The sequence below is a fragment of the Bombus vosnesenskii genome, unplaced genomic scaffold, assembly GCF_011952255.1.
Source record: "Bombus vosnesenskii isolate JDL3184/JDL3185 unplaced genomic scaffold, Bvos_JDL3184-5_v1.1 scf7180000013305, whole genome shotgun sequence".
In the NCBI taxonomy this organism is placed as follows: Eukaryota; Metazoa; Arthropoda; class Insecta; order Hymenoptera; family Apidae; genus Bombus; species Bombus vosnesenskii.
In genome coordinates, this window is record NW_022882954.1 from 3,208,810 (window position 1) to 3,229,970 (window position 21,161).

Consider the following 21,161-nt stretch of genomic DNA (forward strand, 5'->3'; position numbering starts at 1 on the left):
TACGAAAATCATTTCAGATTATAAATATACCATATCTTGCATAATATTATTTTATTCAACCCTATGTATATAACGTTAATTTTATATCTTTAACTTTACCTTCTACATAATATTTGATACTTTAACTTTTAATAAACTATGATCAATAAGTTCAAGTTTACTATTCCCTGCTTTATCTTTTAATTTGTCATTTCATTGCTCAACACGCATTTGCTTTACTGCTCAATTGATTCTATGACTACACTATATTTTTGCAGATCATTATACCTCATTCTGTGCTTCCTTCAACTGGCTAAGTAAGTAATCTGTAATTGCTGTCCCATGCTTTGCATGAATGAGCCCTAGCACACACAAGCCACTACTTTGGGAACAATCAGCTCCTGCACCAGTATCCCACAACATGTAGGATTGCATTACAGCTAAGAATTCTTGTTCATGATGTTTGTCAACTATCCCTAAGGATGCCATTGCTGTTAATTTTGACCATATCTCTAAAATGTAAAACAAAATGAAATAGAAACTAAATATGATTATATTTGAAAATATAATTCGCATAAAATCAGTTGAATACAGCGAGGTATATTTACCTCAAAAATTGGTAGCTGATAATTCTATAATGCATACATGCATTCGCCCAAAATAACAAATATCAACTCACGAACCCAGTAAATTTAACTGTAATGTGACGCGCTCTGTTTTAATGGCTGCCACACTAACTACACTAACTACCGCACTAAAACTACAAATTTTTTCACGTCTTTTCATGTAATTACTTCTTGATTTTCCAAAAAAAATATTTAATAGTAAAAATGATTACAGCAATGAATAATTAATATTAATTACGAAATTTGAAAATAATAAATTTCTGATCTTGTAAAGTTTGAACTTTATAAATGGTAGCACTGCATTATATTGGCGTGTACTTCATAGTGTTTAGTCGAACTTTGACTTGAAAACTCAAGATACATACAATCTTGACTCCGAATTCTTATAGAAAGTACGATTATAAGAGAACTATTCCTTAAAATGGCGGAAAAAGCGAAAACTATGAGTCACGTAAAACATATTCCAAAAGATGCTCAAGTTATAATGTCAATTATGAAAGACATGGGAATAACAGATTACGATTCGAAGGTTATAAACCAATTGCTCGAATTTACGTATCGTACGTAATGTATTATATTTATAATTTTTTTAAAGTAATGTAGATGAAATAAAGTATAAAATCGTGCATGATTTTGCATTTATGATTTTACATTTGGAAGTAAGCTATAAAGTTATTTTCGGTTTAAATTCCGCAGGTTATGTTACTTGTATATTAGACGACAGTAGAATTTACGCAAATCATGCTAAAAAGAAGTTTATCGATTTGGATGACGTTAGATTAGCAGTTAAGATGCAATTGGAACGTACGTTTACAAATCCACCCCCAAGAGACGTGTTACTAGATGTTGCTCGGACAAAAAACAATGTACCACTGCCATTTGTCAAATCAAACAGTGGTTTAAGATTACCACCTGACAGATTTTGCCTGAATGCAACAAATTATAAACTTAAGAATTCAACGAAGAAAATAGTTGGGAAACCACTGCATTCTTTGGTTGGAAATAACATTCAAAGCGGTCAGTCTAAGATCAAAGTGGAAAGTAATAAATCTGGCCTCTCCATAGTTAAAAGGCCGGGGACACTTGCGACAGTTGCCAGGACTCAAAGCATTTCAATGCCAAAACCTGTCCTGAAATTTTCAACAGGTAAATGATACAGGAAAGTAAAGAATATATAACAGGAACTAATTTGTTAATTACATCGCATATCACAGATCCCTTCCGGACCTTGCATTCCCAAACATCTGTTCCCTCTATCCATATTTCATTAATACGTAAGATGCAAAATTGTGTATGTAATAATAATATTTGCTACTATATTTTTCATTTTTTACTTATATTAATTGTTTAAATTTATAGCCACAACTGGAGGAGCTACCGTAAAGGCACAAGTAGCCAAGCCAAAAATACAGATTTCTTCGGGACAAACAATGCCGCCTATCAAAGTAGAGATCGAGGATTCTATGAAAAGGAAAAGAGAAGATGACGATTATGACGTTTCATAGTAATAAAGGACGCGGATAAATTATTTTATATTTTTTGTTTGCATCGTTTGAATCAGTGTATATAATATCAAAATGATTCTATCATTTCACATAATGCTTTAATTGAATTTTATCTTTTTGAAATTTATATAAGAATTCCAATGAAACCGTATATTTTTTATTGGAAGACACTGTACAAATGTGTACATAGCGAATTCAACAAATTCACATTCTACTTGCATATATTTGTTATAAATCATCATATTTTATATACTATATTTCCCCTAAACATTTTCCAAACGAAAATTAAAAGAATAATGGGGATATTTTTTGTTCAGTATTGTAAAATATTTCCATGGAACAATAAAAGATAATAAAGAGAAAAGTAGGATAATTGTCTAAATAAATTAATAGAATTTCTCAAATTCCAACTTATTTAGAAGGTAATTTATTTGAATGTTATTTTAAGCCTCGCAAATATACGCATCTTATTCATCGTATTTACACAAAGTCGACGGCTGTTCGCTATGGAACTCCGTATTCTTCATCTTCATCGCCTTCATCTTGTTCTACATCAGTTTCGTCTTCTGTGGCATATCCAGGAGTTGTTGGAGCAGGTGCAGGTTCGTCACCTTCGTCTTCGTAATCACCTACATCTGCTGGTTCTACTTCATCCTCGTCTTCTTCTTCCTCATCCTCTTCCCCCGTTTCATCTGGCCTTCGCACGTCTTCTACAGGAACAATCTCTTCTTCGGCCAATTCATCTTCCGTTGGCTCTTCTTCAGGCTCTTCTGCTTCTTCTGGTATTTCAGCCGCTTCGAAAGGTGGTGGTTCTTCGGTTTCAATCTTTTCCGTTTCTTCTCTTTTTTCTTTCGCCACATCCTTTTCCCGCACGCACTTCACTCGCTGAAGTGGCTTGAAGAGTTTAAAATCTTCGGGTAATTCATCTTCCGAATAAAGTCTGTTTGGTAAAACATATTTTATCATTCTATAAACTCGATGCAAGAAAAATTTCTTTAAAAAAGGTAGCTATTAATTTCATGCGTTTCATACCAATAATGCAAAAAACAGATCAATTTCCTACCTGTCCGCAAAATAGATACGTCGAACCCTGCAGTTTGCGTGGATCTGTATGCGTGTAGTTTCGACATAATTTGTCCCGTACGCTCTCCGCGTAAAGTCCGCGAGATTAAATTGAATTTGATTCCAACCACCGGATAGGCCGATCGGCATCGACGTGCAGAATGGCCGAACTCGCGTGGTGCTTTGAAAATTACTCATGCGAAACCTTCTGTGCATATCCTTGTCGTCGAGTATCTGTCGAATCAAAAATGAAATATACTTCTTTTCTACATTCATTGTAGTTTTACGAAATGCCATTGCTGCTATTGAAAAAGATATAATCATTAAAGAGCTTTCCCCGTGAGACATTTACTGTTATTTCGAACGTGAAGTATTTCTTCATGTTCTTGATAATCATAATGAGAAACGGAAGTTTAATGCCAAGAACTTTCTTGGGACCACATGGGCAGAAGATGTACGTTGTTGTGACGTTGGTTCCGGCTATTTCCAGAGCTAGAGATTTCACTTCGTCGTCTGTTACTCTTCGAATGTATCCATTTTTCACCTGTTCGAGACGATTGATATTCGGAGCAAACAGATTAAATGCAATGGAATGTATCTTACTAACTTGAAGAGATACAATATTTGGAGAAATTTAATGGCGATAAATCTGACAGTGAAACTATTTCTATTAATCTCACAAAATAGTGTTATCTTTCCTTATGTTTTCTTTATATTGATGAACTTACGTGCATGTCCCATAACTCTAGCGGACGTGATCCGCAGCTGTACAAAACAGACATAAGTCCATGCTGATACTTGTTACGAAACATCCTACGTTTCTGCTCTCATCGAATTAATAAAAATAATCAAAAGGAAAATGTATTATAATATTTTCATGTTATCATTATCCCAAGAAAACGTCACGTTTAACCATTTAATAGACATAAAGTAAGAGAATTTCTTTGTTTCCCTCCTAGTCGAATCGAATTTGTTTTCTCTTCTGATTTCGCGTGAAAGCTTCGAGAGTCTGTTTACCTTTTTGTTAAAGGAAGAAAATAGACTCGCCCACTTTATTCAATGTATCAATGCAAATTTTATTCGATCGCACATGTCGATACATATCGTACACAATGAAAGTTGGGAGCACAATGAGATGCTGTTTCGTTATGTGTCACGAAGAAGCTCGTTGATGTGACGTCTTTCGTTCACGGTTAGCAAATCGGGGACAATCAATGTCTTCGGTGGCATCCCGACGCTGAATACACGGTCGATCCTGACGCTATCGATGGCGAACAACTGCATCATCGCAAAGTGCATGATATCGCGGTTCAGCTGACGCTTGATCTGCTTCTTGGTCCTCTGTACACGTCGTCGGCAGACCACGTAACTTGTAACAGATTAAACATTTTGTCGAAAAACGACTTTTTAAATATTCAAATATTGAGGAGATATTAAAATGTTTTGAAGTATTTTATAATGTAAGATTCTCTGAATATTTACGATATTGACACATTCACTGTTATTAGCGTCGTGTCGTCTTAATTATCTATGATAAAATTTAGTTGTTGGATGTTCAACGAGAATTACGGCCATAATCGTTAAATGTTTGATACGCGTATCAACAGAAAATATTTAGAAAAATAGGTAAACAACGAGATTAACAAATATTATCAATAAAACTAAGAATATCTAGGATGGAAGGGTATTAAAGAGTAAGGAGAGCATTTCAGTCTTGAAATAGGATGCTACCTACGTTGAATCGTTGAGAATATAAAGAAAAGATAAAAATTTATATCGAAGTATCATAACAGCAAAGTAAGAAAACTAAATTTGCTTTTAATATTTTTGAAACTATTCTATATTGAATGTAATATATAAAGTTTTACCAAAGGACAGAAGAAATTGTTAAAAAACTATCCAATTTAATTTCAAGTCAAAGTATAATCTAGTAGAAATAATGATATTTATTTTCACGAATGAAATAATCCTTACTAAGGTAGATTTTTTAGAGTAGTATAACTTGGATGTATCGAGACATCGCTTCTGTACAATTCCGGATATAATTTCATATGTTTCGTGAGATATCTCCTAGCACGTGGTTTCGCTGTAGAAATATCTTCCTTCGTTTCGGTCGTAAGCTCTTCTTTATCATGATCCAGGTCATTTTCCGTATCCACGATTTTCTCTCCTTCCTGGCTAGTCATCGTGATACATAAACTACGAATTCACAGAAAAATATCGACTCTTTTTTTTTTTATAAATCATTTACCTATGAATCATTTATGAATGAAACCCAACCAATTCTCATTTTCCGATTTCAATTCAATGGTCGAAAAATTCATAAAAACAGTATAAACAATTGCACAAGTCAATGATTTTCCAAGGTGTTTAGAATAATTAATATATTTAATTGTTTGTTCAAGTGTACTTTATCGAACGGAAATATCACAGAAAACGATTACTCACGCAGGATAAAGCTAAAATTTGAAATTAAATGGTCGAAAGAAGGGAACGTGATGATCGCCATAAACGCGCAGCTCGAACTGGAGAATTTTTCGATGGTCGATTCGACGAGTCTGACTGGTCTCTCCGTTGATCCGACGAAAGTTGGCCGATCTGCAACGAAGTGAGCCCCTGTGCCTCGTACGGATATCGATTTGGTTTCCAGGTAAATCAATAGAGATTCGGTTCATTCTTATTCCAATGCGTTTGCCTGTGTACACGTCGGACCACCAAACTTCCCACACAGAACCATTAATCTATTCCAATTAGCCGGCTGCGAGAAGATTATGCGGTAATCTCAGGAATTTGCGAGCCAGATAAAGTCACGCCGCGACGAAGCTCACGAACGATCTATGACTCGCGTTCCATTTGTACGTTGCACGATAGTTCGTGAAGATACCTGTTTAGAGAATTAAATTAAATCTTTTTAGCAACGGAAGTGGCAGGTGTGCTAGTTCCTGGTTTGTTGTATTTATATTATGTAACACACTATTGTCGCAGTTGTACTGAATTTGCTGTTTGGGACGAATCTGTAGAGTGGTAATTACGCGATCCTTGAGACGAACATTATCAAGCACAGGATTAATTGAATTATGTTTATTATACTTTTCCATGATGACATTATATTTGAGGCAAGTACCTACTACAGAGACAACAAGAATCTGGTTTTGCATTCAATAAGAAGTTACTTGATATGATTCCTCTATTTGCATATGTATAATCTACATTCAACTTTAAATTGATTTCTTAATATTTATTTATATTTACAAAGAACTGAGAAATTTATTTTTATAAAATAACAAGAAAGGATAAATGTCATTTTACTTTAACGGGGATGCACGCTTCAGGGAATACATAAAGAAACTTTTGTAGGAAAAGTTTGTTACGATGTTGAAAAATATGTAAAATACACAGTTTCTGATAAGATGTAAGTACAAGAGGGAGGAAAGAAGATCTCTTGAATGTATCATAAAGAATTAGAGAACTTTTTCGTTTACGATAGTGAAATATACATAATTATAAGCATTAAATAATACATAATGAGAATAACAAAATGACGATACAGTAATGTATATTTAATTTATCAATTTTTGTAATTTTTAATTGATTACGCTTTTTACACGCGGAATGAAACGACAACGGCAAGGAATTTACATAATTGCGTTTCGAGTTATGCATACAATTAAATTAAACGCGTGTTGCGACGACAATGCGTATTTACGAATGTGAAGAATATTCATAAAAATTTCTTTAGTACTTTTTTCTGCTTCGTACTTCGCTAACGAGAAAAGTACATCTAATTTTTATTAAAAAAATATAGTTTATCATATATCATATATATCAAGATAAGAAAATTTAACAAAAGGTATTAACCTTTTTGTGATTATACTTAAGATGGGAAAATATACTTAAGATAAGAAAATTTAACAAAAGGTATTAACCTTTTTGTGATTATACTTAAGATGAGAAAATATACTTAAGATAAGAAAATTTAACAAAAGGTATTAACCTTTTTGTGATCATTAATCAGAATCATTCGCATTGTTGGAAATTTCTTAATCCGTGAGATTTATCTTATCTTAATCGTTCGAAAAAGTTTAATAACGTGAGTATAATCACCGTGACAGCCATCGTGTTAACAAGTTCGTTTCTCGATTATATCACAATTTTCAGACTAACCTGCGTATAGAATCAAATTTCTGAATCACCAGTAGCCAGTCGCCGCTATATCCTGAAAACAGACAAGAATTTTAATTAACGTGCGTCATACATAGTCCATTGAAACTGCGGTAAGAGCTTCATCGCGTGCTATCGTCTCGGGAAATAGACGCAGAGCACGAAGGATATTTATCGAAGCGCTATCGAGTCCTCGAGGGGTTGGTTTCTCGTTTCTGTGCGATGGCATATTGCGCACCGCCCTTAGGAGCTATGAAAATTCGATTACAATTACGCAGACATGTCGCCAACAACTTCGTTACCGCATCGATTAAACCGTGCACGGTTTCGTATCGGCTAAGTAATCGTGTACTGCAATCGATAAACGGTAGTCGCAAACACACGGGTCAGCGACGAACTTTTGCCCTTTCGTCTACTCAGCTATCATCTCGTTAGAACGCGTTAGCTGAACAGAATTTCTTTAACCCGGTATAATTGCTCCGGTGATAGTCAGCGTGCTAGAAATTGCGTTAAAAATAAACTGTTGCCCACTTAACTGTTGTCGTGCCAACGTAGGGTCACTCAAGAAGCCTGATATAAGTACTTGTGACATTTATGGAAGGGGTTTGGCTTTGAAAAAGGAAATTGTTCAATTACAATTTTTATTACTTTAGTTTCAGAGTATTCTATTTAATTATTGACTTCATTTAATAAATTTGGTATCTTCCGTTGGTGAAGCTGTATTTGGTTCTGTATTAGTGCGATTAGATTATGACTATGGTCATCGAACTCGTTGAATTGTCTAAGAACTATGTATATTAATAATAATAACGAGTATATATAAAAATGCATAATTGTCTGGGTAATTCAATATCAAGGAATTAAGTGCAACGAAAAAATTGCACGATTTCATTCCTAATAAAGTTTCAAATCGGACCATTCGAGCTCAATATCTTTTAAATAACGTTAGAACCTAGAACGATCTAGAAACGTTTAGAATTTAATGATACAGCTTCGATCAGGAATAATTGCATGTTAAATAACGTTATATTAATTCGAACAGAACTGGCCTTTGACAAAAAAGACCGCCGCGTCTGAAATTCAAATCTCTGTACAAGCTTTTCCCGCGTCCGCCTGCGCACATTCTTGCCGGGTCGCCACAGCGAATAAGACGTCCCCGTCCAACGGAACAGAACGTTGTGCGAGCCACAATAACCATGCTCCAACTTATTGATATTTTCTGGAGAGTAACGAGCGCGACACGAGTGAGACGGGTATGCCGCGCGAAGCGCGTAGCCCGGAAGGGTGCGAGTAGGACGCGGCGAGGGTGAAGAGGGTGCGCCGGAGCCCTCGTCACGCCCGCATGCTCAACGTGTGCAGTCTCCGGGTGTACAGCTGATCGCGAGTTCCGTGATTCGCAAGCAAACAGGCGCGCTATATCGTCGTGATCACATGTCAAGCAATCCAGTGATCCCTCTGAAACTGACCTTACTTTTTCCAACGAATCTCTTCTAAATCGTGTTCTTAGCATCCGAGTTGACGATGTTACGGCGATAGCCGGCTACTGCATCTTTGGAGAACGCGAAGGGTCGTCTTCGTGCACCCATCTTCATTCGTGTAGGTTCTTTGCATACCGTCGCGTAACCGTGTAATGTACGTGTGAATGTACTTCTTGTACGTGTGAAAGGGTTACCGTAGCGGAAGAAGAAGAAGAGAAAAGGGCGGCTGTGCGTCGTGTAGCCACGCGATTTACGAATCTTTGATCCCTATCTGGATGTCGTTGGTCGCCGTGACGTCGTCGTTTAGAGACGGTGGACCGAGAGACGGGACGAGCCTCTTCGAGGCCACGGTTTCGAGGAACACGGTTGCCCACGCTCGATAATCGCGATAAGCTCGTATATGATGGCCAACGAAATAACACAGAGACCGTACAGGTGCGTGATCGCTTGGTCGCTTCGAGGCTTTTCCTAAAGAATACTAGCTGCGAGAATCAGAGCTCAGCCGGCCACGAAGCCGCTCTCTGTTTCCCGACGAAGTACCGGAACAGCAGCTACGACGATTTTGTTAAGCGATCCTCGCGACTGTTGCTCGATATTGGCATATGACTCGTGGAAATTGGGACAGTGTGCGAAGATCGTAGAGGAAAAACGCGATGCGTTATATTATTTATTTCTCTATGAGGAATCAGTTTTCAAATAATTTCAGAAGCGTGTCGAATTGTACCGTCAGGTTGACGATATTACCAATATCGTTGTCGGTGATATTATATTGCTGGCTTTTTAATTTAATTCATTTGGTTCTACTTAATTTTGAAATTAGACATATATTCACCAAAAAATATCGATTTCTATAGTATCAGTTCCAAAAGATGTCGTGAACGTACTACTATATTTTTGAAAGATTTATATCTTTCGGTTTAATTGGTTGTATCTTTTCAATTATGCAATGGTTAGGTAATAATATGCTTCGAATCATCGAGCAACATGAGAATCGGAAAATCAATAATAACGGACGTGTTATGGTTTTGCAAAATTTTTAAAGATCCTATGCAGCTCTTACGAGGCTCGATAAATAATTATTGAGATAATTGTGCAGATGGATTAAATGTTTGGTAAGAAAGTTCGGAAATTCTTCGCACGAACATCGACTGTAAGTTGCATAAGCGTGTTGCTAGTGTTTTAAATGACGTAATTGACGACAGTACTTGACCAGATTCTGGCCGATTTATTGATTCCGATTAAATATTATTGTTGCTAAAGCAACTCGTTTATAGGACAATCGATTATATTTTGCGCACTGCTCTCACATGCATGCTTTACGCTGCTTATTAGCAAGATCGATTAAGACAAATATTTCCTATTTTGTGATCTATAGGTTTACGTCTAAAATATAAATCTGTGTTTCGATTGTGCCAATCAGTCGTCAAAATTTCTATGCGTATTATAAATAGACCATTCTTTGTTTAAATAAAATATACGTGAGCTGTTCAGAAATTAAAATAATGAATTTTATTTTTTGAAAAATTCTTCACGTCTTGACGATATAATAAACAAGCGAAAAATTCAGAAAATAAAGCAGGTATCGCAATATGTATGATAATTGTTAAAATACGTAACGTATAATACTATTTAACGATTTGCCCGAGTCTCTCTCATTTCACGCTGGAAAAACATTCATTATTACACTACTAATTAATTAATTGGTGTAATTGGCGTTCAACTTTTTAGAAATCAAATAATTATCGTCGTTGGAGTTGACCAAATTGATATCTCTTCGCATTGTACGATAACGTATTTATTCTCCTAACGTATGAAGCAACAATCAGACTGTGGATTTTTATTCGTTTATAAAAAATTCGAGGATGAAAAAATAAATAGAAATATCCAAAGTAGAACGCCGATCGTAATATTTAGTAGGCGAAACAAGCTTTGTTTATATCTCATTTCTTTAATTATGTTCACAAATATGATACGAGTCTGTATAAATACACGCAGTCCAGTAATAATAAAACAGTTTCTAGTCGTCTTACTGAGCACAGTACGTGCTAATTAATACTAACTTGGCAGTGAAATATCGTAGCACATTCTTTTACCTGCATAAGTAATATTACATCAGTAATAAAGGATATTTCTAATTTTATTTCAGTTTTAATTTTAATTGTAATTTCGTTTTACATTTTCATTTAAAAGAATAGTCTCTTTTATAGAATATACGAAGATTTTTATAGATCACCGTATAGAAGGTTTCAAGTATCTGTATTATTGTAGATCTTTGGATATCGTCGTACAAATTTTATCGAGTGGAAATTCTTCGTGAAATTTTATAATAATTGTTTTCTTTTAAGAACAACGTTACCAGTTCCGGGCCATTCGGAAGTGAATTTATGCTCGGTGATATCACTGGGCAAAGACCTCAGCAAGATCACCATGCCGGTCATTTTTAACGAACCACTTTCCTTCCTCCAACGTGTCGCAGAGTACATGGAATACGCGAAATTGCTTAAGCTAGCGGCTCAAGAAGAAACTCCAATTGGAAGGTTGCAGGTAAATGGAAGTTTTTATTAGGTTGCGGAATTTGTTCGAAGGAGAATCTTTCTCGTTAAGCGTAAAAAATATTCTCTGTGTCGTAGTACGTCGCTGCATTCGCTGTAAGTGCTTTGGCTTCGAACTGGGAAAGACTTGGCAAACCCTTCAATCCGATACTCGGTGAAACGTACGAGTTGGAGCGTGAGGACTTCCGGTAAGTAGCCGACCGTCCAAGTTATCAAAGACATTTCAGTTTAGTTTAGTTTCTGAGTTGAAGTTAATTAAGTATTCAATTATTAGGACGGTCTCTGGCAAGTATTATACGAGTATCGACTTGTCATTTGATGAATTTATCAAATGATAATATCTCGATGAATTTTAATTAAATTGCTACACCGAAGATTAAATTTAATAGTTTGGAAATTTCTCGATCGGTGATATTTCTTGTTCTCCTCGTTGAGTAGATAACAAGTAGTCGATTCAGAATGAAATCTTCATATTGAATTATTCTATCGAAATACTAGGTTGTCCGAAAAGTTTCTTTCGTTTTATAAGGAAATAATAGACGCACCATGTTTTGCGTTTTATATTAGTTTATTGAATTATGCACGAACATAATAATAGAAATATAACGAAATAGATCATACCTAATTCAATATTAAACGGAAATTGTTGTTCGTCCAGTATCGTCTTATAGAGCGAAAGAAACTTTTCGGACAACCTAATACATTTCGTATTGCGATTATATTTCAATGAAGCATCTGGGAGATTGTTCTCCCAGAATATCCTAGAAACGATTAGACAACTCCAAAGAATTAAAGGCTATTTGCCATTAAGCATGGAAACAGCGCAGTCTACAAATTTGTAACATTATCGAGAAAATGTAGGAACTCGTTCACGCATGTTTACTCTGTGTCTTTATTTAGAATAGTCTGCGAACAAGTGTCGCATCATCCACCGGTATCCGCGTTCCACGCGGACAGCGAAGAATTCACATTCCACGGCACTATACACCCGAAATTGAAGTTCTGGGGCACATCTATCCAAGTACATCCAAAGGGTATTGTCACCGTCGAGCTTCCTAAGTAAGTAGCCGATTCATTTATCGTTACGTATATTGAGTTGGCAACTAAGTGATTGCGGATTTTGTCATTAGGTGGTATTGATAAAATCCGCAGTCACTTAGTTGCCAAGCCAATAGAATTACTTTCGAATGTCCACGAACAGTAACAAAATTTGGCTGCACATTCGTGTAATTTGTAAAAGTGACCACGCACATACAGCAATATACGCATACGTAGGTACATTCTTTCGTGGAAATAGTACAAAATATATAGATTTCCATTACGGTTTCTTATCATCGTTCTCGTTGTACTAGAAGCTCTGTACAACCAGTTTCAAAGAAACACATAAACAAAGGTCTAAGACCAAAGGCACCAAAATAACAAAAACCCGGTAAATAAAGACGGCCTAGCCGACTGCATGTGGCGTTCTAACGTTAAAAGAAGCACTTTGTACGAATTCAGATGGAAGGAAGCGTATACTTGGCAAAATATCAATTGCATACTGCACAACGTGCTGGTAGGCCAATTATGGATGGAACAGCTCGGTTCCTTGGAGATCAAACAAATCGGCGGAGCGAACTTGAAGGCGACTCTGTGCTTCAAAAGCGCCAGCTGCAATGCCAAGGACCTTCACCGAGTCGAAGGCTTCGTAACGGATCAAGAGTAAGCTGGTAACAGTTTATCATCACTTGAATTCGCAAACGTAACAGCGATTCTCTGTAGCACACCGAGCCGCATGCCGATAGATCGTACACACGTTTTACACGCGTTTCGATCGACAACAGTTTCGTTATTTTCTATTCGTAAATGATGGTTTGGACTTAAGTCTCGTTTGTCCACCGTTTAGAAAAAGGAAACTGCTATTTCTTTATGGAAAATGGACGGAGAGGATGATGGTGTGCGACCCTGCGTTGTACGAAGAAGCGTTGGAGAAGGTGAAACGCGAGGCAAAGAGTCCCCAGGGCAGTCCTGGCCATAAGAAGGTCCTCGCGAAACTGCACAGCCTCAAGGTCGGAGCGTTCAAACCCTCTCACCAGGTATTTGGGATATTAATCGAGGAATTTGATAGAAATTTGGCAGAATTGAATTCTTTTTCAAAGAGAGAGATGAATAGTATGTTTCTTATTTCTTTTAGTATCCTTTTTTACTATGAGTTTTACGTATTAATTGAACTACTCGATGGAAACACGAAATAAATGTTTTCTATTTTCGTGAAAGTGGAATAAATGTAGGGAAAGATGCACAAGATTTTGGATTTATGAATTGCCTGCTATGAATGTTCCGAGTGTTTATGAACAAAGTATCGTAGTCTCTTGGTTTCGTGTTTATTTATTACAAATTTTAATTCCAATATTTAAAAGGAGATTTGCCTTTTTAAGATAAATGTCAAACGTGTACGAGTAACCTTGACGCTTTAGATATAACGCGTTAAAATCAACTTGAAACGATCTTTCCTCTTTCTGCGAAATTTCTCTAAAATTCGAGATAATTGCGATCAAAAGATAAAGCACACGTGTATAGCGAAGTATTCGTGTTTTCTGGGAAATTTCTCTAAAATTTGAGATAATTACGATCAAAAGATAAAACACACGTGTATAGCGAAGTATTCATATTTTTATGAATATAATTTCATTGGTTACGTTATACTATAGAATAAAAATTTTGCTTTCCATTCATCAGTTTTATGCTCTTAACTTTCAAGTGACTGATTTAAAAGCGAGTTATATATAGATCATCATATGTTACTCCTATTTATACGTACCTTCATTCATTAAAGCTTTGAATATTCAACAACTTCAACGAGTTCTCTTCATAAAAAATCTCACCGTGAAAGGATTAGCAAATGTTTCACGTAATTTACGTAATTATATCGTGTCATTCTTCGAAGAAATCTTGCGGTTAAAAGTTGATAATAATTAGAACATTAAAAATTTATAAAATATCGTATTAAGATTATTTCTAATGAGATATTTCTACGATATTTGATTCTAATAAAATATTGCTGTCTAAGCGTTCGCTCTATCTCGTTTTAACGTATTCTGATTTAGTACGTTCCACTGAAATATTTCGATATATTTTTTTGAAACAATTTTCACGGTAATTTAAGGATGCGATCGACGATCCATCAGCAAGTATAGACGGAGACGATATTCCAACGATCGAAGATATTCCTGGATCGATAACTCTCTGGGAAGCTTCGCCGAGGCCAACTAATAGCGCAGATGTAAATAAAACGTTGTTCATAATTATCAGACTGCGGGTGTTTTATGCATTTGTGAGAAATTTGAAGGCAGAAAAATTCACAGGACGCATATAATACGCGAAAATGTATAAAATATCCAAAGTAGAATACTACGATATTTGATAGACGTGACAAATCTCTGTTTTTAATTATATTCACGAAAATATGACTTTGCATAAATATCCGCAGTTGTATTCCATTTAATCATTTTACTAAACTTATTTCCTTCGATGCCCCGTGGCTCACGAAAGTATTTCGGACGCTTCTAGAAATGTTTTGAAATTTCGTTTGCTCTGTAACGAGAGACGACTATCGCGATTGTATTCGTGAAATTTGAAACGAATCTGAAAATGGATATACAACAAGTTGCAAGGTATTTCGAAAGCATACACTTTACAAAAATGATCAGACCACTTGAACAGTCGATTATTCACTGTATTAATAAGCTACGTGTAACGAGACCATTGTTAGCTTTAATTATACGTTTAAGGCTACTGTTCGTGTATTAGTACGCTAATTTTTTTACTAATTGTACGTTTGCAATTAACGTCTTGTAAATTCCATATAGATTTTTCAATCGGTTTCAAATACCATTATAATCACGACAGTCGTGTTTCGTCACAGAGCTAACGAAATTTTAGAAAGTTCATAATCCATATAAATTTATAATGCACATAATATATCCATAGGAAAATTTCCTGGTGAGTGTAATTAAATACTTTCGCGAGTCACCGTATTAGCGTGACGTTTAAAACATTTGTCGGATCGATTTCCAGTATTACCAGTTTACAACGTTTGCAATGTCGTTAAACGAACTGACACCGGAAATAGAAAAAGTTATATGTCCGACGGATTCGAGATTAAGACCGGATATTAGGAAATTGGAGAACGGCGATCAAGACGGAGCTGCGGCTGAGAAGACGAGACTCGAGGAGAAGCAAAGAGATACACGGAAATCGCGAAAGCACAAGAAAGGAGACGATTGGACACCCAGGTAATAAACAATTAAAAATAATTGTATTGTATATGCTATTCCCATAACGTCACACACATAACGTCATACAAATAATTTATCAAACATATTGCGTAACACTTTTTCACCTTTGATTTCCTCACTTGCTTATTTGGTGCAGCAGAGTCACTTCGTTGTTTAATTGATTTCAGTAGATAATTAGAGAATACGTATAATAACGTTGTTTAAATATTCCTAGAAACCATTTGAATATTTATATTGGTTTTAAACATTGGATCGTCACGATCAGTCATCCAGATACCGTTCTTTGAATAGTATACAGACGACTTTTCTTTGCTGTGCTAGGTAATTGGTAATGACTTGCTTCGATAATTATCGAATCATTTTTTTTTAGAAGAGAATTTGTGCTTTCATAGCCAGGAAAAATATATAATATCAATCAATCCGATGTAATCATTCTATTAGATTAGTTTATTTAGGCACGATGAAAAAGTAAAATACCAGTAAACAATAAATATTTCAGTTCGTTCAAAGTTATCATAATACCTTCTCATGGTTTCTAGCTTATTGAATTTCCTTCTTTTACAATTATTCTTATATCGTGAGACATCTTTAATTCGTTCGTACGTTTACACGGAGGTTTATGTAACATTATTGTCACGTGAGATAGATAAGCAAAGTTGGAGCGGATGTTCGAAATCGTTCGTGAGTGTAAACCGTGTGACGATGCTCGGAGAATCTATTTTATGTTAAAAATATCTGCCGAAGTGCCGTCATGCGCGCAATATTTCCTTCGAACTTTGAAATTCTAAATTTTAGAAGGCCATCTAAAATCGTTCAGCTTCCTTCAAAATTATTCTAAAACTTTCACTTCGTCAAGCTTAATCTCGTTCAATTTTGTTTTATCGAGTATCAGTCACTCCATTATAAAATTAATATATATATATACTATCTTGCTCTTTCAAGATAATATCGATTATCGGATATGTCACAGGTGGTTCCAATTGGGCATGAATCCATACACAAACCAAATGGACTGGTTATACCGCGGAGGCTATTGGGACCGTGGCTACGGCAACATGGAAGATATCTTTTAATATACGTGGAAACCCTCATCCGGGCGGAATAATTAACGAGTAGCAGAATGGAAAAGTTCGCTCGCATGTCCTGGCGAGGAATATTCAGACAAATTGCCGGTATATTTAAATCAAGGTGGTTGCCCTTCAACCTTGATACCGTTCGAATTTTGTATCGTTGGTCGATTTGTTGTACTCAAACGATCTAAAGAAGCCGAAGTCTCGTCGCTTGTATCGATATCGTATGCGTTTATGGATCTAGGAATAAGAGAGAGTCAATCATACAGAAGGTGCAAGCACGACGCGCAAACACACTTGTGAAAACATTGTCGTCGAGTACGTGGAGAATACACGTTTCGGACGTTCAAGGATAAAGCGCAATAAGAGTAAAGAGCAGCTTTTTCTCTCCACAAGTACCATTGTGTTCCATTAAGACGATGACAGTTGTACGATCGATCAACGAGAATAGAACCGCGCCAGACTTCTAGGACAAATAAATGCTCCGGTTGCGAGGAGCGAAACTTTTGTACAACTCGCAGCTTTACACGACAGGCACACGCTTATCTCGATAACGCGATCTCGGTACTCTGGAAATCTACGCTGTCGGTCAAAAGTCTGGCATCGTTTTGCCAATCTGGGAGAAGATTTGCTATAGGTTTTCCAATCAGTTGTACCGAATCTTCCGCCAATTCGCGTTGTTGATTGCAAGTTGAAATGTAAAAGGGTTTTTGTAGAGCCTTCGGTAATTTTCGTCAATAAATCGAGATATCGATGTCATTGTGTTACAAATGTCTTCTGCCAGTTAAAATACGTTATTCTACTAAAAAAAAAAACAAAAAAATAAAAATTGTAACGCAAATGATTACCGATCGAAGACTCGACAATCACTGGATCGATGCTCTCAAATAGAACGATCTTCTCTATCTCGATACATTTTTAAACATCTGACAGTTCCAAACTTTTGACCGCTAGCGTATTTTTTCTCGTACTCACACGAGATCGTCCTCCACAGATTCTTTCGACGCGATCCAAAGGAAAGTGTTACTCAAGCTGCGCCACGAAGAGAAAATGCCAGTGAATCTCTAATGTCCGATCTACTGTCGGATAGATCGAACCGGACGAGCAAGCTTACGCCTCGTAGAGCAATTCCGTATGCAGGTCGTACGTGCATAGTGTTTTTTAGGTAATCAAATACGTGTTCTAGCGCTCTATCTTCGAGTGCCATCGAGGAACGCGGCATAGCAGAATTTACGACACGAAGAAACGAACCAGATGACACGATCTCTGCTGATCGTTGTTTTAGCATACGAAACTACTCTCTTCAGTTACAATGTTTCGTCTATCATTTCAAAGCTGCAGAAAATTGAATTATTGTTATTTTCTTTATGCCATCTTTGTTTTTCCTCGTTCAGGAAAGTGGGTTACATAAATTTATTATCATTATACGAGCTGTTCTTTGCGAGAGTAGTGGCGGCCGGTAAACGGTTATAAAAGCTTCGCATGGGCGGTTAAGGTGGTTCCCATGGCACAAGGATAACAGCACGACGTCCATCCGTTAGTTGATGTTCGTTGTAGAACGAAATTGTGGTGAACGAATAGCCGCAAATTTTTTATGACATAAAGACAGACACAATACATGTACGAGATATGACAGTAATGTTTCTAGAATAATTCGTTTATTACCGTTTTTTTTTTTTTAAATTATTACCGTTGCACTAATCTTTTTAACTAAAATCTAGGATCGTTTGCTGATTCGTTGTTCGTGTTATCCTTAATTAACATAATTTCTGGAATCGATGTTAACTAATAATAAACGATCAGATGAAGGTAATTGTCTACATTGTTGGATTTCCGCCCAGAATTATTCCTGAAGCTGTATCGTCGCACTTCGTATAAACTCACACACGCAGGACATATACAGAAACGGTACTTCTGTTCGATTTCCTTCCAGGAGAACCATCGAGAGATCGCAGCGATTGTATCTTTTTCATGCAAACACATTCGTTTTTACGATTACATGTAGCACACAAGATCACTTCTGACACTATTTTTATAACAAAAAGAGAATTAAATGAAACGAGAGCTCGGCACGGCCCATAGCCGACGCCATCCTTCTCGATACGTTAGTTTTGACTAGTAGGTTTCTGTACATACAGCGACTGTACTATACACTTGTATCTAAATATTAATGATTTAGAAGGATTTTACGCGCGAGGCGGTGAATTCTAGCGGAATGAGCGATCGCTCGACCAAGTTAGCTCAAAATAGTTAGCTCAAGTCTCCGGGGAAGCTTCGTAACCACGCATCGAACGAGCAATAAATTAATATTAGTCGTTATTCTTTCTTCGTAAGTTCATTTGGTGTTGTTCAGACCTTTGGTCGGTTCGTTAGCGTCTTTTACATTATCCGACTCCATTCAGAAGCGACTTTTGCTCGATGGTAATGGTCCATCATACGTATAGGGATTTCTTTAAGGTTACTATCTGTCGAAATTTGTGTCTATGGAATTCACTGCGTATATTAATTGCATAATGATGTTTCTTGATATTCATTTTAAAATCTGACATATAGATTCGAAGCACGTGATAATACTACTGGAAATTGGTTAATTAAATTAAATTAAATTTCTCAAATCTCCATTTGATATCCGTAAGAAATATGCAACTTATCTTGGAACGTATTTGCAAATGAAGTCAACGATGTAACTAATTTTTCCAACACCGTTACTTCTTAAATTTTGATTTAAACTAAAGTTTGATTTACGCTATTTTATTTTATAATTTTATTTTATGTTACTTCAACCATAACTGTTTACCGTTCGTGAAAATTCTCGAACAGAGTTAGAAATACACAATAAAAATTGTCTACAAAATTTTCCGATTCGGTTCCATAATTTCGATAGTAGACTCATTTACGACAGCTAAAAGCCATGAGAGCCTTTACGCGCGTATGATCGACTAACCAATGACGATCGTATGGCAATTTAATTTTTTCAAATAGCGTAGATCGTTTGATTCGAAATTTAAAAATAACGTAGATCAGGCTATTTGATACTCAGCGGTGCCAACACAACATGCTAATACAACATGCTAATTTTTTCTCGAACGTGTAACGTATAGTCGTACGTATTCACACATTTTCTGCCAGTTTCACCGGTGCATAAATAGGGTTTAGCTCAGCTTATCGTTAGCGTGTAAGTGTCGTCCGGCCGTGTTTGTAATCGCGGTTTGTTAACGATTTGTTTACGCAAAACTATGTGGACATTTAGGCCAGTATGAGCTAAAAGTACGTTCATCGCTTTTGACAAGCTAACATCCATCAAATCTTAGAGTTTGTTGTATAAAATCATCCAAATGTGTTGCTTTATAGAGGATCCTGATCAACTTTGACGAAATATTTGTCATAAGTGATACCATAATTGGTAGACGTACGTGTGTATTACAACTGTATGTATATTGTATTTCAAGAATCTTTCAAGCTAACCACCAATTGCTTTTACTTTATTTATCGATTTCATATTTCATAAATCACCTTTGTTTAGGGATGAAATTGAGATGATTGCAACACCTTGGAGAAAGTAGAACATGAGGTAGTTTGTACATATTATATCGTTGGCCGGCTACTTTATACATCAATTAATTGCTACTGGATATGTCTTATGCAATAGAAGTTAATATTAAGACGTTTCTTCGTTTCAGGGTAATTTATTTATATTTATATATAATTTGAAATACGTATTTTATATTGAAGAATTATGATATCATTTTAGAATATGACAGAGCATACGTATCCTTGTACAAAGCGGTTTCTTTATGAAATTAGTTGTGTGATAATTTACATATTATTTAAAAAAATCATACGCCATTGATATTACGTTTGTAATGTAAAAGACTCTTTAAATTTCTAATAATAATTTAAACAACTCTAATTTTTCGCCTGTACTAAATAACGTAGAAACAAGATTAGATGAATTAATAGATTATTGGCTAATGATATGTTAAAAAAAAATGTGATACTTGTAATGATAATTTAGAATATATGGAGTTCATTTTCAACTAAAGTCAATTGTTCGACTATTGTCGCGTAGACGAAGGAAAGAAAGATGTTATTGATAAACACCGATAAGATAGTCTCTCTACATCACAGCACATAGACATTAATTAATGTACTCGACAGTATTACTGCGAAGCAAAACAGTATTACGCATGGATTATACATACACTTATAGGAATTGATCTCTGCGTAATAACAAACATTCTTACGCTTCTGTATAACGTTTCTGATGATCGGTATGATCCATTGACTACGAACGCGAATTGTTATTATTACACTAATAATAAGAACGGCAGAATATAAATATACTACTTGAAGAGCGCCAATAATATTTAGAAGAACTACACTATCGGGGTCACGGACTGTAGAATATAATTGTATTTATGTTGCATAGACAAATGTATGTATCTGTACAT

At 35.9% G+C, this 21,161-nt stretch overlaps 4 protein-coding genes across 5 annotated transcripts; 2 read left to right on the forward strand and 2 right to left on the reverse strand.

Annotated features, from left to right (window-relative positions):
- Positions 1-948: 948 nt before the first annotated feature.
- LOC117234647 (transcription initiation factor TFIID subunit 9-like) lies at positions 949-2,168 on the forward strand. Its single transcript, XM_033496053.1, has 3 exons — positions 949-1,165; positions 1,302-1,751; positions 1,965-2,168. The coding sequence occupies exons 1-3, from the start codon at positions 1,027-1,029 to the stop codon at positions 2,108-2,110; spliced, it is 735 nt and encodes a 244-aa protein (XP_033351944.1). The 5' UTR covers positions 949-1,026; the 3' UTR covers positions 2,111-2,168.
- Positions 2,169-2,262: 94 nt separating this feature from the next.
- Positions 2,263-4,105, reverse strand: LOC117234646 (cilia- and flagella-associated protein 20-like). Its single transcript, XM_033496052.1, has 4 exons — positions 3,901-4,105; positions 3,525-3,716; positions 3,174-3,406; positions 2,263-3,050 (listed from the first exon to the last, which is right to left on the reverse strand). Exons 1-4 carry the CDS (start codon positions 3,982-3,984, stop codon positions 2,615-2,617), a joined length of 945 nt encoding a protein of 314 aa, XP_033351943.1. The 5' UTR covers positions 3,985-4,105; the 3' UTR covers positions 2,263-2,614.
- A 118-nt stretch (positions 4,106-4,223) lies between these two features.
- On the reverse strand, positions 4,224-6,068 carry LOC117234648. The gene is made up of 3 exons (XM_033496055.1): positions 5,621-6,068; positions 5,147-5,371; positions 4,224-4,541 (listed from the first exon to the last, which is right to left on the reverse strand). Exons 2-3 carry the CDS (start codon positions 5,356-5,358, stop codon positions 4,319-4,321), a joined length of 435 nt encoding a protein of 144 aa, XP_033351946.1. The 5' UTR covers positions 5,359-5,371; positions 5,621-6,068; the 3' UTR covers positions 4,224-4,318.
- Positions 6,069-8,970: 2,902 nt separating this feature from the next.
- Positions 8,971-17,485, forward strand: LOC117234644 (oxysterol-binding protein-related protein 2). 2 transcript variants are annotated; one of them, XM_033496046.1, is made up of 9 exons: positions 8,971-9,246; positions 11,157-11,355; positions 11,442-11,551; positions 12,264-12,422; positions 12,846-13,064; positions 13,249-13,438; positions 14,509-14,625; positions 15,420-15,637; positions 16,611-17,485. In XM_033496046.1, the coding sequence occupies exons 1-9, from the start codon at positions 9,212-9,214 to the stop codon at positions 16,711-16,713; spliced, it is 1,350 nt and encodes a 449-aa protein (XP_033351937.1). In that variant the 5' UTR covers positions 8,971-9,211; the 3' UTR covers positions 16,714-17,485. The 2 variants fall into 2 exon arrangements, with proteins under 2 accessions (XP_033351937.1, XP_033351938.1); XM_033496047.1 differs by having other exon boundaries at positions 8,972-9,246; positions 12,864-13,064.
- Positions 17,486-21,161: the final 3,676 nt, after the last annotated feature.